General features: G+C 38.6%; 1 protein-coding gene across 1 annotated transcript in view; it reads left to right on the top strand.

Moving 5' to 3' along the window:
- The first annotated feature begins 12,493 nt into the window (after positions 1–12,493).
- Positions 12,494–18,403, top strand: part of LOC109088427 (transmembrane and coiled-coil domains protein 1-like) — a 24,389-nt gene continuing 18,479 nt past the window's right edge. Inside the window, exon 1 of the mRNA XM_019102585.2 lies at positions 12,494–12,585. Within this exon, the coding sequence (XP_018958130.1) occupies positions 12,547–12,585 (39 nt within the window). The 5' untranslated portion in view covers positions 12,494–12,546. The remainder of the gene's footprint in view (positions 12,586–18,403) is intronic.

Here is an 18,403-nt window from a genome sequence, read left to right as displayed (position 1 = left end):
CACTGCATACTGATAACCCCTCTATGGATGTGGACTATTCGGACCATGACTACATGCTCCACTGCTGAGCCTGCTGCTCTGAATTTGTCCCTGGATCACACTGAAGATCTACGTGCAAGGCTCCGAAAACAAATTGAGGAGATATCCCTCAGCAGCAAGTTTTGTTTGGAGCGGTTTGCTGCCACTGATGATGACATTAGGTTTTACACAAGGAAAGCTGACAATGTCAACAGTGTTTTTCAGATTAATATAAAATTATTAGGGCTATCAACAATAACATAACAGCACACAGTGCTTTACAGAATGGCTGAAATGAAAGTAAACAAACTCCAAAATGACTCTCTGTCCAAATGTACTTGTGATGTGTGGTCCAGTTTCTGTTCTTATTAAATTAGTTTGTAAACGCTAGGCTTTTTATTAATTCATACATTCATTCATTCACTTTATTTATATGTGGCCGTGTGAATGTGTACACTATTAAAGAAACTCAAACACTGCCAGGCATCTAAAGCGGTTCTTTATTTCCTTTACACGGATAGCCACACAGTAACAAAAAAAGAAATAAATTCAGAAATAAAGTCTGAATAAAGTCCACTGCTCCACAATTTGATGTCATTTGTGAATCATTTAAAACATACAGCCTCGGGCAGAACTCCAAACTAGTCCAGGTAATGTTTTCAATGCAGTCATGAATCTTTTGCCAATAGTTCTTAATCATATGACATTCCCAGAGCAGATGAAGGAGATTTCCTTCCGAGCTGCAGCATTTCCAGCAGTCTGCATTATCCCTCAGCTTCAACCTAAACAGCCTAGGCGGAATCCAATAGAAGCAATTAAGAATCTTAAACTGGATTAATCTAATTTTAATGTCTCTTGAAACCCTCTTAATGTTTTCACATATACAATCCCACTTTTTATGTGTGATGTCAATATTCAAATCTGCCGACCAAATTAACATTGTTGCATAAGATATGGTTGGATATCTGTTGGAATAACATTGCATAAAAGATAGCAGCTTCATGCCCCATACCATTATTTTAGTAGTCTGAGAAAGAAGGTTTGATTGCTGAGGTTCTTTTCCTTTCCCTATAACCGTAACTACCAGGTGTCCCATTTGTAAATATTTCCAGAAGTTATTTCTGGGCAAATTAAATTTACCAGCCAACTTTTCAAATGACTTTACACTATCCCTCTCATATAGGTTTGCTAGCGTAATAATTCTTTTATCTACCCAGTCTTTCCATAGAAGGGAATGTTTATTAATACGTAACTTTGGGTTATTCCAAATACAAGATTCAGAATTAAGATAGACATTAATATTAAAAGCTTCAGAAAACTTCTTCCACACATTATAGAGGTTGGATATGATAGGGTGAGATTTTAATTTGGAGGGTATACTGCTAGACAGAGCATTTATAGGGGAAAGTGGGGAGAACAATCTCCGTTCAATCTCAAACCAGGGAGGGGCTCTCTCTGGTGGCAGTGTCCACTGAGCTATATGTCTCAAGCAGAAGGCATAATGATACAGGGCTAGCTTGGGGAGGCCCAAGCCACCCTTATTAATTGGCACCTGAAGCCTTTCTAATTTTATCCTTGCATGTTTACCATTCCATAATTTTTTTTTTTTTACATATTTGGTCGAACCTTTTAAAGTACATTTGGGGTATTGCAATAGGAAGGCATTGCAACAAATAATTCAACCTCGGTAAACAGTTCATTTTCAGGACGTTAACCTTTCCCCATAATGATAAGAATAGTGGTGACCATCTATCTATATCTAATAAAATCTTATTAAAGAGTGGGTCCAAATTCTTTTCGATTATTTTAGCAATATGATAAGGGAAAAGAATGCCAAGATATTTTATGCCTTCAGTAGGCCACTGAAACAGCCCCGCCTGAAGTTTTTGGGCAGTATAAAGTCAGTGGAAGGGCCTCTGACTTGGACCAGTTGACTTTTTAACCTGATATCTTAGAGAACGACTCAATAACGTCCAATAGTGCTGGGACAGATCTGGCTGGGTCCGAAGCCAGCCATAAAATATTGTCCGCGTAAAGCAGAAGCTTATGTGTAGACTCATTAATTTTAACTCCATGAATATTCTGATTCTTGCGAATAGCTGCCGCAAGAGGCCCCAGGGCTAAACAGAAAAGACCTGGCGACAGTGCAGAGCCCTGCCAAGTACCTTTATGAAGTGTGAAATAAGAGGAAATCAGACCATTTGTTCTCACCACAGCCTGTGGGCCTTTGTAAAGAATATCTATCCATCTGGCAAAAGTTTTAAGCATAAGAAACATATACCTCCATTCTAGCCTATCAAACGCTTTCTCAGCGTCCAGTGATATAGCTGCTGTTGGATCATTGGAGTCCCACACCGACCACATAATATTTATAAGACGTCTCACATTATCAGAAGAATTTCTCTGTCTAATAAAGCCCACAAAAATTTCCCTGCTTTATCCCCAGATTCAAAAATAGTCTGTCTGGCCCTGAACAGAAGATATTCCGTTTTTTTATATTATAATATTATATTCATATTTAAGGCGGGTCAATTCTTTTAAAATAGGTTCAGATATATTCCTTTTAAATTTAGCTTTAGTGTTCTTAATTCTCCTTTCTAGATCTGTGAGTTTAGCAGTATTGACCTTCTTCTTATAAGAAGAATATTGAATGATAAATCCCCTTAGAAAGGCCTTCATGGCCTCCCAGGCCACTATTGTAGAGGGGGCTGTGGGGACATTGGTCTCTAAATATAGCCTAATCTGGGCTCGAAGATCTTCCTTAAATCCCACATCTTGTAATAATGATGAATTAAAACGCCACATCTGTGATCTTTCTGTTTCCTGATATGGGGTCATTTGTAATTTTGACCTATACATATTCAAGAATCTATTCTTGAATAGACTTTATGGGCTCCTGAATAAAAAGTATAATCTCTATCCGTTGGGTGGTTCATCCTCCACACATCTGTTAGACCCATAGATGAACACATTCTCTTAACCAGCAAGACTGAATCAAGCATTCTACTCAATGTTGGTTTACTTCTATCAAGTCTCCTCCCAGAATTATGGGATATTGTCCAATATCATGCAACTTACTTTCTAAGTCTATGAAAAAATTAGGATGATCAACATTAGGTTCATATATATTGGCCAGTATCATAGTATGTCCTTGTATCTCTGCTAATATTATAATTATTCTGCCCTTCTCATCTTTAACCTCCCTCCTGAACCTGAACTGTAAGCCTTTGTTAATTAATATGCCTACTCCTCGACTTTTAGATGACCCAGCGCTAAAGGATACGTGTCCTACCCAATCCCTGCATAATTTAACTGATTCCTGGGGACAACAATGTGTTTCCTGCAAGAATACTACATCTTGTTTTTTAGTTTTCAGATGTCCCAATATTTTCTTCCTTTTAATTGGACAGCCCAGTCCATTCACAATTCAGGTTGAATAATATAATGTCCTCCCACTGCTAGTCATAAGCAATCTTAATGTATTTTAGAGTAGAATAAGTGGCCATTCTATTATAACATAAGAGCCATGGTGCAACATAAATTATACACATTAACAAGAGAAGAGAAAAAAAAAGGGGGAAAATAAAACATAATATCAACCAATAATGATAGTAATAGCCAACAAACTGCAAGCCAATCTGGCACAAAGAACAATAGAACCAAGAACATTATTGAGATCAAACAAAAAAGTAAATCTCTTAGGTGCATGACTTAAGGAACAAGGGCAGCCTAAAGGCCCACTGTCCCGAGTATCGTATATATAAGTGTGTTCAGGAATTGGATTAAGGAAAACATAGGGATTTCTCTACACAAATAAAAATTGTTGGCAACATATGCCCCGACTATGAAAAATATAAACAATCAGCTTCAAAATAATTTGTAAAGTACAGAACCGGTAATTCGAACTGATCTGTCCAAGTCCAAAAACAAAACAGAGGTCTGCCAATTCACATATATACAACCATTATCTCACATACCGTTACTTTTCCGAACGTACGGACAGCAAGGTAACTTTATCTCAGCGTCTGTCAATGTACTCCATTGCTTTTTCTGGATCATCAAACACCCGTGGAATCTGTCCACTGATGAAAATCTTCGGAAGTGCTGGGTAAAGCATGGCAAATTTAATCTTGCGCTCATGGAGAGCTTTCTTGCAACGAGAGAATGCTTCTCGCTTCCATTGCGTCTCCCTCGAATAATCTGGGAAAATCATAAGTTGTTTGCACTTCCACGTCAAGTGTTTCTTTTCCCGTGCTGCTTCCAAGATGGCTTGACGATCTTTGTATCGTAGCATGCGCGCCACAATCGTTCGCCCATAGTTCTTATCCCCCGCTTCCAGCTGTGTCCCGATCCTATGAGCAAGGTCCATCTCGATTCCCCAAGGAGTTAGATCATTTTCAAAGGGTCAATTGAAACTTGTTCAAGAATGCAGTAACATTGCTCTTTTCAGCCCCCTCCGGTATCCCCACGAATCTGAGGTTGTTGCGTCGGGATCTGTCTTCAGCTATGGCCAACCTGTCTGTCAGTAATTGTATGTCCTCTTTAGTTGCTCCCACCAGTCTTGCTTTTATGTTAGCTTGCTCGTCCTCTAGCTGACTCACTCGATCTTCCACTTCCACTTCGATCTTCCGTGATGCGGGAAATGAGGGACAAAAGCTTTATAATAATAATAATAATAATAGATTTTATTTGTAACACACTTTTCATTCACAGAATCTCAAAGTGCTACAATAGAATAACAAAATCAAAAAAACAACCACAGAATTTAAAATATCACAATCACTAAACATAATAGCTCAGCAGTTGTATACTTTCCTAAATAAAAAAGTCTTCAAGTTTGCTTTAAAGAGTCCAGTCTCTATGTGACTCGCAGCTGGACAGGAAGATGGTTCCAAAGTTGTGGGGCTGCAGAACAAAAAGCTCGTCCCCCCATAGTACGAAGCTTGGTGGAGGGAACTTGAAGGAGCATGCTACCTGATGATCTGAGAGTACGATTTGAGAGTTGTAAGCTAATCAAATCTTGAAGATACAAAGGTGCCTGGCCAAAAATACATTTATGGGTTAACAGGAGGATTTTATATTCGATCCGGGAAGAAGAAACAGGGAGCCAATGGAGTGATTTAAGGATGGGAGTGATGTGTCCAACTGTATGATGGAGGTGATCCAGGAGAATGGTATGGTCCACTGTATCAAAGGCTGCTGACAAATCCAGGAGAATAAGCAAGGATGGTGATCCTGCATCAGCTGTCATCAGTAGGTCATTTGTCACCCTGAGCAGTGCTGTTTCCGTGCTGTGGGCTGTACGAAAGCCTGACTGGAACTTCTCAAACAGATTATTACATCTGAGATGGCTCTGAAGTTGGAAGGCAACTGTCTTTTCTAGGACCTTTGACAGAAAAGTCAGGTTTGAGATTTTAGCTTGCAAGAACCTCTGGATCTAATGAGGGCTTCTTCAAAATTAGGGCGGATGACAGCTGCTTTAAGAGAGAGGAACATGACCGGTTTGTAATGAAAGATTTACTAACTTTGTAATGATTGGACTGACAATAGGAATAAATGACTTAAGCAGAACTGTCGGAATAGGGTCCAGTGTGCAGGATGATGATTTCATTCCTCGCAGAATTTCATCAAATGTGACTACTTGAAACCTCAGTAAAATATGGGAGAGATGTCAAACTCCCAAATAAAGGATTAAAAGCAGGCGAGGGTGGGGGATGAGATCCAGGCATTAAGGAGCGGATGTTGTTGACTCTCGATCTAAAAAAGTTAACAAAGCTATTGCATCGCTCCTCAGTGACTTCAGTGGAAGAAGGCTGTTGTGGTTCCAAAAGATGGCTAATTGTAGCAAAGAGCTGCTTTGAATTGCCCATATTTTTATTGATTTGATTTGAGTCAAATTGACATTGTGTATCTTTCAGGGACTTAAAATAGGACCTTTGATGGTCGCGAAATGCAAGCTTATAGACAGTGAGTCCCGATTTTCTATAATGGCGCTCCAAGGCACGGCTTGCCATTGTCATTTGGCGTAGTTCTTGAGTATACCAGGGAGCAGAGCATGCAAAAGTAACTTCACGTGTCCTGATAGGGGCATGGAGGTTAAACACTGCTCAAGGATGCATTATAGTGGTCTACCAGAGCTTTTGAGCTTTGTATCCACGGAGCTCAAAGACCGACGAATTTCTTTCAAATCCGCCGTTTCTTCTAGTATCTTGCTCAGCATCCCGTGAATCTGAGCCATATCAGGTTGGTTAGGCTCCATGGTAGTGCTATCTGTAACTTCTTTGCTAACTACTACTCCCCTCGTGCACATGTTGAGCTGAGTCTGTGCAGCTGAGCGAAGTTGTCTTTGTTCAATAATACAGCCCAAAGACGAACTTTTGCCTTCTTGTGACATTTTGAGTTCCACATAACATATAGAAGAAAAAATACCTATATCTGAACGTATTTTAGGATATAATAAGGATATAAACCCAAAAGACAGTGGGAGCACACGTTTCAAGCTGCCATCACTTATCCCTGCGTCACGTGACTCTTGGCCTGATCCCCTTTTAACTTTAAATGAGTACGAGGGACAGTAAACAATAACTTCTTATTGGATTTTAGAGACCTAGGTGCTTGACGAACATTTTTTATTCTCTGTCCTAAAATGTTGTTGTGTTAATGGAAATTACAACTAGGATGCTAATAAATCTGCAATTTAATACTGTCTAAAGACACTTAACATACTATCAAAATGAATATGTATATGTACAAATATGTACAAAATAAATATTTGTTTTCCCTTTTGGAGCCAGCAGCTGGCAAGATTTGTGTGTGTGACGATCATGGACTGCAACCAAGACAGATGAGGTCCCTCACACTGCCAGTGCAATGGTAAATGTATTAAGCAGCATTTAATATAATTAAGATAATGCATCTTCATGTTTTATAATTAAACTTACTGTGCCAGTTATGGTGTTTGTGTAATGGTAATAAATAAAATTATTTTCTTCTTTTTAGTCTCTTCAACCCATTGACAAGTTTTTTGTGTTTATGACATATCTGTCATTGGGCCTGATGCAGAAGGATTTGGCCCACAGATTCAGAATCCACCAATCAACTGTAAGCCGCATCATCAACACATGGGCTAACGTTCTCTATACCGTACTTGGAGCTGTGGGCATTTGGCTGGATGTCAAAGCTCATATGCCAGATGTTTTTCAGTATTATTGTGATACACAGGTGATTTTGGACTGTACTGAACTGTGTTGCCAGATGACAAACTGTCTTCTCCTTCAGAGTGAGGTATTCTCTACGTACAAATCTCACTGCACTTTCAAAGGGTTGATTGGGATGGCCCCTCACAGTGCTGTAACCTTTTGTGTCATCTCTCTATGAAGGCACCATCAGTGATCGAGAGATTCTAAAACAGTCTGGTATTGTCTCTATTCTAAAACCAACAATGGCTATAATGGTAGATAAGGGTTTTCCCATTCCCATCTATCTCCTCCTATCCTTTTTATCATTCCCCATACCTCTCCCACAGGTGTTGTTTTCTCTCCTTCCTATTTTTACTCTTTGTAATAAAACCCTCTGCCCCCCACCAACACACACACACACACACACACACACTGTGCAGTACACCATGCCACTTTATTTTTGTTTTGTCCTTGTATAATCAATAGGTTATTCAGATCCAAAATTTTGCAGGGATTGTAGTAAATCCTCCCCCCTTTCCAATATTTCCACCATTATATATCCCAGATAATCTCCCATACCAAGTTGTCTATATGGAATTCCTTGATTAATAAATGTGTCACAACCCCCACCTTTTCCACGATCTCTATCTTTCCTCATCACTGAATACCCATACATTATAAAATCTAGATTTGGTTTCAACCATGTTTCTTGAATGCAGATTATGTCTGGTTTCACTGCCAGTGTTTTAATGAAGTGTTTGAATTCCTGGCCATTAGCCAGTAAACTCCTGGCATTCCATTGTAAAAGGATTAACTTAATTAAGATGAACCAACCCATGGTACATCCTGGCTTGACTGAATGGCAAGGTTTTCCCTCACCTCTTCCACGTCAGTCTTAATAATCCTAGGTGATTCACCACTGCATTGACTACCATTTTTAGACTTAACATTAGCTGTACTATTTATAACACATGCAGTAAATGTAAACAAGTGCCTTTTATCCATGTACACCATGTCATTTGTTCTTTTTTGTTGCTCTTGCAACCTAACTGTCCCTTGACTGTTGGTGTCTCTGTTCTGTCCATTTACCATTCTTGCAGCTTCTGCATAAGTGATCTTTCATTTCATGTCGCTTTGGGATTTGTCATTAAATCTTACTATGGCTTTGTACTTGTCAGGGCTTACTCTTTGAACTCCCTCTATCTCATCATCTTCACTTTCCGATCTCTCTTCATTAACACTTCTAACTCTTTTACTCCCTTTACCTTGATTAATATGCATCATTCTCCCCATTTTCCCCTCATTCTCTTCATCCCTCTCATCATTCCATTCCATTTCTGTCTCGCTACCTACCTCTGATCCATTCACAGAACATTTGTGTTCAACCGCCTCACAAAAGGTATTTCCACCTTGATTTGTTTTTCCTGTTACCTGCAGACTTTTTCGATCTTGTCCTGCTGCCACTGCCGCCATCTTTCACCAGACACTCTGCCATAATCCTGTTTACCTCCACTTTAAATCTCCTGAAGCGGAAACTGAAGGGCGCAGAAGTAACGCGTGCATAGAGCGCATTGAAGAGGTAGAAAGAGACAGGTTCAATAAATCTCCAAGGGAATGCACGTACAGGAGATTTAACAAATGTAGCTTCCAGACCATCTGGAAAGATGGAAAGACTACATATAGATATGATCTACTTAGGCTTACAATGCTTTTGGGAAACAGCCCAAAATTTAAAAGGTGAAAATCATCTTGGCAACTGAACTAGAGCCGGGCAAACTAAAAACTAAAATCCTGTGCACGTAGTTCCATCTAGTGTCCAGAAGTGTCAGTTCAGGCTGGAGGTAGGTTGCAACAAAAGCACTCCTTGTGCTTGAAACTAATTTACACAGTTCAGGGACTTTGCTTTTCACAAAGGTCAAACTATAATCCTAAGAAGAAATAGCAATGGACTGTACTGAAAGAAAGCATATTCATGTAGATTATACATTGTAGTATTGCTCTCTCTCTCTCTCTCTCTCTCTCTCTCTCTCTCTCTCACACACACACACACACAAACACACACACAAATTGTTGTCACTGGGCCACAGTCTCAGTGGGTTGACTGTTGGTTAGTGTCAGTCAGATATCACCAGTCTGACGCATCTCCACCCTCAGTTTACTCCAAATGTTCACGCAGCCATCATTGCACAGGAGAGAGGGAATGGCGTTACATACTGTATGTGAGTAACTCCTTGTGTCTTTCTTCTTCAGTATAATCACATTTATGGAACATTAACAATGAGTAATCATCATTACTTAATAAATTTTATTTTGGGCACTGCATTAGAAGCGTCACAATTTAAGTTAGGAATTGAATATGTAGGAATAATTGACAATGTGCTGTTGAATTACTTGAAAATAATGCACAAATAATGAGTTGGTAATGCAGGCGTGCATTATTTTATAATAATTCAAGGGAGTCAATTATTCTGTCTGACTTAATATTAGGTGGCCTTAACTACTGTGTCATTTGGTACAAAATATTGTGTACATACATGTTTTCACATTGCACTTATATTTTAAATAATACCTGTGTGTAATTACATCTGTAATTAATTTCAGTAATTTATAATTACCCTGTTGACACATCCCTTACACCTTAACCCACCCTTAAACCTACCAAACCATCAAACCTGTCCCTAACCTTACCCGTATCCCACCTCAATAACAACAACAGTGCTTTGCAATACTATATAAACACAATAAGTACAGTGTACTTTTTTTATTCATTATATAAAGTGGGACCAATTATTCTGCTTATACTATGGTTACGACACCTCAAATATTGTGTGAGAGAGAGTGGGAGGAAGAGAGTATGTGCTTTCTGTACATAATAAAATGTAATTTTGTGGCAGAAACATGGAAATAATGTGTTGTTTTTATCTTATTGTTCACTATATTTATTTGCTTGGTTGGTGTCATTGTTGGTTTTTGTTATTTTGCTGTTTTAGGCTGCAAGGACTTCTGAATAACTGAAACTGTTTGGCAAAGGGATGTGGTCATGTAATGTGGTTTAGACCTGCCTGGAAATACTTTAGCCATGCGTTTCCCTGAAAATAATTACACGCCTTAGAACATTTGTCAGCCAATCAGATTCAAGCATTCAACAGACCCCAAGTATAAAAGCTAATATCATGCATGTAAAGTGGTCTGGCAGAAATATGTTTTGTGTTAAGTATCAATATTTTCATTTTTTTCATTTTAAACCACATCTTTGTTTGTTTTAGCTGAAGTAGCTTCAGCTGTTACATTAAATCAGTTAAATTGGGAAAATCCCTCAGAATATTTTATATTTCTTCATTAATGTTTTACCATGTCCTGTCTTATTCACAAACATGTATAATGATTTTTTTTTTTTTTTACAAATATTCTGCCAACAAATGGCTTAAAGTGAATAATCAAAAACATTTGCAACTAATATTTAGTAACACTGGCAGCAATCTGTGCACAATTCAGTTGATTTTTTTCATGTGAATTATTTTTTTTTTTTCCTTCTGTATATCTTTTATACTTTTCCATAAGTTACCTAATCTAAATCTACATTATCTATAGATAGACCTTCTGCACATTTGTAGAGCATTTATTTATTCACAGTTTTTTCAACTGCTTACACAAAATCTTTCCTTGTCGCACAATTTCAGAAGCCTGGCACTCAAACAGCAGAAGCACACACCAAATCTGCAAAACCATACACTGATTCTCAGCCTTTGACTCAGTTTTTAATTTCACAAAACACAACACACAATTCTCTATCTAACACACACAAATCTATGAGGAAAATTTTAAATTTTAAATTAGTGTATTCCAGCATAGAACAGATTTTAAAACACTAGGCATTATACACTTACTGACTTTGTAATCAGTCACAAAGGAAAAACTGGCCATCATACACTAAACGACTGAGGATCACACACTTTCAGACTTAAAGTCATACCGATGACGACAAACTCATGCAGAAGTGTGTGCAGATGCATGACAAATGAAAACAACATGTGGTTTAAAATCAGCTGAAAATATCAAACATGTTTGGAATGATGGAACCAAAGTCTAAAGCTAAAAAAATTGGGAGTCTGACCATCGTACACTACGTGATTTTCGATGAAATCTGCACTCGAGTTGACTTTCAGCAACTATTGTGTGACCTTCTTCAAACTGTAAATCGAGGGGTAAACATTGCTTAGTGTATTTCAGCCTTTAGAGTGACTTTACATTCTGCTTTGAACATCTTTGGAACTGCTTTGGAAGAAACGTAGACTTGACAATGTTTGCAGGAGCAGGCGAGACTGGACACAAACATCTCGGGAGTGGACGGTAATGGTCAGAAATTCAGTGGAGCGGGATTAAGAAAACAGTCCCTCACACAGCTCTAAAACAAAAACGCACACAATGATTGGCAACTGTAGAAAGCAAAAGCTGAATCCCGGACATTTAGGCCGATTTCGAACTCGAGCAACAAATGCCTGACGCATTTTTTAGGTCCAAAAAAAGGGCATGTCCAGGAAAAAGAGGAGTATGTAATGTATGCAGGATTTTTCTGCTTTCCTCATTTGAGTGGGCGGGCCAGTGACACCTCGGCTCCATTTTCTCACATGAAGTGCATGAGCTGTATGGAGTCCTGTTTGTCATTTTCAGATTAATGATGTGGACATCACAGCAGACAGTGTGGCGTACTGAACATGCAGTGTGGATTCAGAGGAGAACTGCATGGGTTTACACTCCGATAAACATAAGCTTTTACAGGACTTACTATATATCAACATCTCACTAAATATCTTCTGATTCAGACTGACAAAATGACAAGAGAAATCAAACTGATAACCAGCAGAGTGACATGGAGAATAAGGATATAATGGAGATATTTTGTGACGCAAGTGAAGTGAATTTGAATCTTTTTCTCATCCCATTTCCATCTTAAATCAGCTCAGGGAGATGTTTATTTTAAATATAAATGAAGAAAATATTCAATAAGTGGGAATAAATTCTTAATGGGATTGTAATAGTACTATTGAAGTATTTAACAGGTATTTAATAAGCCAGTAATTGAAATTGGATGAGGTGTCCTCAGAGCAGAGTAATGCATGCAGCTCATGCTGTTCCTGCACTCAAAACTGTCCCTCCCTTCCTGTGTCTCACGCTTTAACTAGCTATACAAACAACAGACGTCTGTGGTGAACGTGTGTGTGTGTGTGTGTGTGTGTGTGTGTGTGTGTGTGTGTGTGTGTGTGTGTGTGTGAGAGAGAGAGAGAGAGAGAGAGAGAGAGGCGGGTGAGAGTGTTTTCTGCTGTTATTTGTTCAGTGTCTGTCAGTCAGGATGGTCCAGCGATTCAGTCTCCGCAGACAATACTCACAGGTAACACTTTCACCTGTGTGCGTGTGTTCAGAAGCAGAAGCAGGTAACCTTTTAAAGTTTTCTTTGAGTGAGGAGTGCACTGATCTGATCTGAGCAGTCTGTACTGTAGTGTTGTGTGTTGCTGGGTTATTTTTGTGAATATAGAATCTGCAGGACTATTAAAAGCAGTCTTTTCAGAAAGACTTACTATTTACATTGTACAAGGTGAAACCTATTTTCTATGTAAATGTACTGGAGGAACATTATGTTTCTTAAAGATTAATGCTACAGAGAACTGCAGGGATGATCCGTTATGTTTCATTCAAATTCAATTCAATTCAATTCAATTCAAGTTTATTTGTATAGCGCTTTTTACGATACAAATCATTGCAAAGCAACTTTACAGAAAATTAAGTTTCTACAATATTTAGTAGTAGCTTATCAGTGATGACTGTCAGTTTATGTGCATACAGCAGAAATGTTCAGAAAAATCAATAAAAGATGTAAAAAAACAGACGATTAACACTATTAACAGCAATTATGCAATCAAACTTATAGCAAAATGTGGTAGTTCTGTATGTTGTCTCTGGGTTAGCATCATCTGAGGTCCTCTGAGGGGTTGGCATCATCTCTTCTCAGGTGTTCTGGATCCAGACTGGAGCTTGTGTAAATCCTAGTTACCACGGGATGTCAATCCAGCAGAAACAGAGAAACAAAAGAGACATAATTAGCGTAGCTGCTGTTCCAGCCAAGTAAAATTAATTAGTTTAACCCAAGCTTAAGAATAATAATGCGCATTTGATCAGATATAACTGCAGTCCAAAATTATGAGATGCATTATTTGAATGCTTGGCCAAAGAGGTGTGTTTTTAATCTAGATTTAAACAGAGAAAGTGTGTCTGAACCTCGAACATTATCAGGAAGGCTATTCCAGAGTTTGGGAGCCAAATGTGAAAAAGCTCTACCTCCTTTAGTGGACTTTGCTATCCTAGGTACTATCAAAAGTCCAGCGTTTTGTGACCTTAGGGAGCGTGATGGGTTGTAGCGTGGTAGAAGACTAGTTAAGTACGCAGGAGCTAAACCATTAAGGGCCTTATAAGTAAGTAATAATATTTTGTACGGAACTTAATAGGTAGCCAGTGCAGAGACTGTAAAATTGGGGTAATATGATCATATTTTCTTGACCTGGTAAGGACTCTAGCCGCTGTATTTTGGACTACCTGTAGCTTGTTTATTGAAGATGCAGGACAACCACCTAGCAGTGCATTACAATAGTCCAATCTAAAGGTCATGAATGCATGAAACTAGCTTTTCTGCATCAGAAACAGGTAACATGTTTCGTAGCTTGGAAATGTTTCTAAGATGGAAGAATGCTGTTTTTGTTACATGGGAAATATGATTTTCAAAAGACAAGTTACTGTCTAATATAACACCCAGATTTTTGACAGTAGAGGAAGTAACAGTACATCTGTCTAATTGCAAATCAAATTGTAATCTACGAGATTCTGTGTAATGTTTTCTGGTCCAATAAGTAATATCTCTGTCTTATCTGAATTTAATAGGAGAAATTTATTGGTCATCCAATCTTTTACATTTTTAACACACTCTGTCAGCTTAGATAGTTTTGAAGTTTCACCTGGTCTTGTTGAGATATATAGTTGAGTATCATCAGCATAACAGTGGAAACTAATCCAGTATTTTCTAATGATATTACCAAGGGGCAACATGTATATTGAAAATAGCAGAGGACCTAGGACAGATCCTTGTGATACTCCATATTTTACTGGTGATAAATGAGATGACTCCCCATTTAAATAAACAAAGTGGTAGCGATCGGACAGGTAGGATCTAAACCATCTTAAAGCCTGCTCTTGGATACCTGTATAGTTTTGTAATCGATCTATGAGTATGTCATGATCTACAGTATGGTGTCGAACGCAGCACTAAGATTAAGTAAAACTAGCAATGAGATGCAACCTTGGTCTGATGCAAGAAGCAAGTCAATTCTAATTGTGCAGTTTCTGTGCTATGGTGGGGCCTGAAATTCTTCATAGAGATCATTTTTTTGCAGGTAGGAGCACAATTGAGCAGACACAACTTTTTCTAAAATTTTAGACATAAATGGAAGATTTGAAATGGGTCTGTAATTTGCCAGTTCACTAGGATCTAGTTGTGGTTTCTTAATAAGAGGCTTAATAACCGCCAGCTTGAATGGTTTTGGGACGTGACCTAAAGATAGCGACGAGTTAATAATATTGAGAAGCGGTTTTTCTGCTACAGGTAACAACTCTTTCAGTAATTTAGTGGGTACAGGATCTAATAAACATGTTGTTGGTTTAGATGCAGTGATAAGTTTATTTTAGCTCTTCCTGTCCTATAGTTGTAAAGCACTTCAGTTTATCTTTGGGTGCGATTCATATCTATTTTATCAGTGAAGAAATTCATAAAGTCATTACTATTTAACTTCTTTCTAGCGTATTATCAAAAAAAAAATTCATAAAGTCAACACTATTCAACAGTGAGGGAATATTTAGATCGGGTGGCGTCTGGTTATTTGTTAATCTAGCCACTGTGCTAAATAAAAACCTTGGATTGTTTTGGTTGTTTTCTATGAGTTTGTGGATATGCTCGGCCCTGGCAGTTTTTTAGAGCCTGTCTATAGCTGGACATACTGTTTTTTCCACGCAATTCTAAAAACATTCCAAGTTAGTTTTTCTCCATTTGCGCTCAAGACTACGAGTTTCTTTCTTGAGAGCGTGGGTATTACTGTTGTACCATGGCACAGTACGTTTTTCTCTAACCTTTTTCAGTTTGATGGGATAGTGCCCATGTTGCCAGTCATTTTGTCTAGTTCATGTGTATTTATGGGTACACAGAGCAGTTGAGATAAATCAGGCAGGTTATTTATGAATCTATCTTTGGTGGCTGGAACAATAGTTCTGCCCGGACGATGACGCAAAGCTATATAGTTATTATCATCAATACGCAGAATGCACGATACAAGGAAATGGTCAGTAACATCATCACTTTGAGGTACGATATCTATGTCAGTAAGATCGATTCCATGCGATATAATTAAATCTAGCGTATGATTAAAACGATGAGTGGGCCCAGTGACATTTTGCTTTACTCCAAAACAGTTTAATAAGTTAGTAAACGCAAGTCCTAATGCATCATTTGTATTATCAATATGAATGTTAAAATCTCCGAAAATTAGCGCAATAATGATTGTCTATGCAGGTGTACATTCAATTACAAAATCAATTTTAAAATAATGTGATTAAATAGAAACACACAGGGCTGGGCAATAAACTTACAGTTTCAAAAAAATAGCCACAAACCTTCACCACATTAGACTATACTTGCTACCATATATATATATATATATATATAGTATATATATAGTACCATTTCTGCTTTTGATTGCAGACGTTGGTATCTTGGCACACCTGAGTACAGTTTGAGACTAGAGGAGACACATATGAGTTATTGAGGACTTTTCTCTCAGGAGGAACATCAGCAAAGCAGGAGATGGAAGCAAAGGTCTCCATTTGCACTCTGCAATCTCATTACTGCAGAAACAATCCAGACATTAAAGAGTTTTTATTTTTTTATTTTTGTGGGCTATGAGGCTTTGACATGTGCACATCTGTTTGAGAATATTTAGTACCTGATAAAGTGTTGACTAAGTGTTATTATTTACCCGCTTTAACTCATTGACTGTATGTCAACAATCCCGTGTTATTTGACTCAAAGTAGCCTTTATTCCTACAGACTCAGTTTCTGAGATTCTCTACTGTTATTCTTCACACCGCAGCTCTCTAAATTATACTGCATATGAACTGCATATCATCACTTTGTTCATCTTCTCAGCTCTGGGTGATCAGTCCACAGCTTGTCTCCAAGTGGCACATGACAATATTGCTCACCTTTCTGAATCCACAGCCACCTTGACGCTTTCTCTGCAGCTTCAGTTGTGTTCTTGGTGGCTCTCTGATAGCAGAGAAGCTGAATGACTGATGTGAAGACTGTGCTGCAGATCCCCAGGCTCACTGATGTTAAACAGGATGGAGGGATCAGGAGGTGTTACTATGACCCAAGTCTTCCTCCATCCTAATGTTGCTGTAGTTGCTTCTGAACCTTCCTCCTGTGCCAATCAGCACAAAGAAAGGAAGGGCTTTCATCTTAGGATATTCAGAAGCTCTTTAAGGGCTGATCTGTCCTCTTCTCTCATCTTCTTCTTGTATTGATAATTTAGAGACGTTGTGCCTCATTTATAAAGTGTGTGCACAGCTTTGAGGTGGACAAGTGCTTAGAGTCACACTGGGGTCTGAGCAGACACAGGACACAGACACAGGTGTCCGAGTCTGAACGAGTCATCCACAGTGTTTGTTACATTCAGTTGTTATGCTCGCATTGACTTTACTTTACAAAAGAAAGCTCCTAAAGGTGATGTTGGACCCGAATGCGCCCTGCATGTTGTTTTCACCATGCTTCATACAATGCAACTATAACATTGATCATTGAAAGCGTGAGAAAAAATCAGTTACAGAACCACAGAGCATTTCCTGTTTCCTGTGTAAGATGCCACTAACAGCTATTGTTGAAGCTGCTCTCCTCTGTGTGTGATCTGTGTCTTATGACCAGCCAGTAAATCACTCACTGGTCTGCTGTATGCATCATCCAGGTCACATCATCTCTCTATAGTGTGTGTGTGTGTGTGTGTGTATGTGTGTGTGTGTGTGGGTGAGAGAAGTGTGCATAGGTGTGTCTGACTGACTTATGTTTCCTGTTTTTACTCCTCTTATTCTCTCAGGATTATCTTATTCTGGGATGTGAGGATGTTTTTACACACACACACATACACACACACACACACACACACACACACACACACACACACACACACACACACACACACACACACACAGTAATGGTGTTTCTACTGTACAAACTGTGTTTTCTATCCTCTTATCTAACCCTACACCTAAACCTCCCCCTCACACACAACTACAGACATTTGTTGAATGTAGTGTGTTTTCTTTTAAGCCATTTGGTTTACGAAGACGCACGAAATGCAAACCTCATAAACCATGTTCATGTTGCAATACTCATATGTCATAATATGAAGCATGTATTCAAGCACACACACAGATCAGAGATACAGTGGTTTACACAGAAGTGTAACTCTGCACTAAACATTCACATCTGATATCAGTTCATATAAAGAGTGCTGTCCATGAGGCGGTCGGAGAGTGAGGACGTTCTGAGGAGTCAGTGTTTGTAAGGATCTCCCTCTAGTGGGTGTTCGGTGTCCCTCACAGCTCAGAGTGTGTGCCAGTGTCCTGCTGAAGATGTCTATGTCTGTCTGATCTATCCATGAGGATGTGAAGGCATGTTCAAGGATTCAGTGTCAGTACTGAGTGCATTATATTCCTGCTGTGTCCATGCGTCCAGTCTAGAGGTTGTTCAGATGAGTATTTTCACACAATATCACTGACTCCAAAACAGGAAGTGTTTATGAAAGGTAGCCTACCTGACCTTTGCATATATTCAAATATATATTGTGTATATTCATGTGGTCATGAATCATGTTTAACCCTTTCATCCTTTATATAGTATGTTAGATTGTTTTGGACACCTGTTTGAACTTAAACACCTGAAAGCATCAGAAAAGTGAAGTTAGTTCTGAGAAAAGCTTGTGCAGCATTTATTTGCACTTGACATTTTGATATTTCTCTATGCAATGCAATGACATTCAGACATTTTTAAGTGTGACTTCATTGTCTAAATACTAGCAACCATTGCATTTCTTTAAAGAAATCATTGTTTCATCAGA

This window comes from Cyprinus carpio, chromosome B8, assembly GCF_018340385.1.
Source record: "Cyprinus carpio isolate SPL01 chromosome B8, ASM1834038v1, whole genome shotgun sequence".
Lineage (NCBI taxonomy): Eukaryota > Metazoa > Chordata > Actinopteri > Cypriniformes > Cyprinidae > Cyprinus > Cyprinus carpio.
Note: the sequence above shows the minus strand (reverse complement) of the source record. Positions and strands in the feature narration are given on the sequence as shown.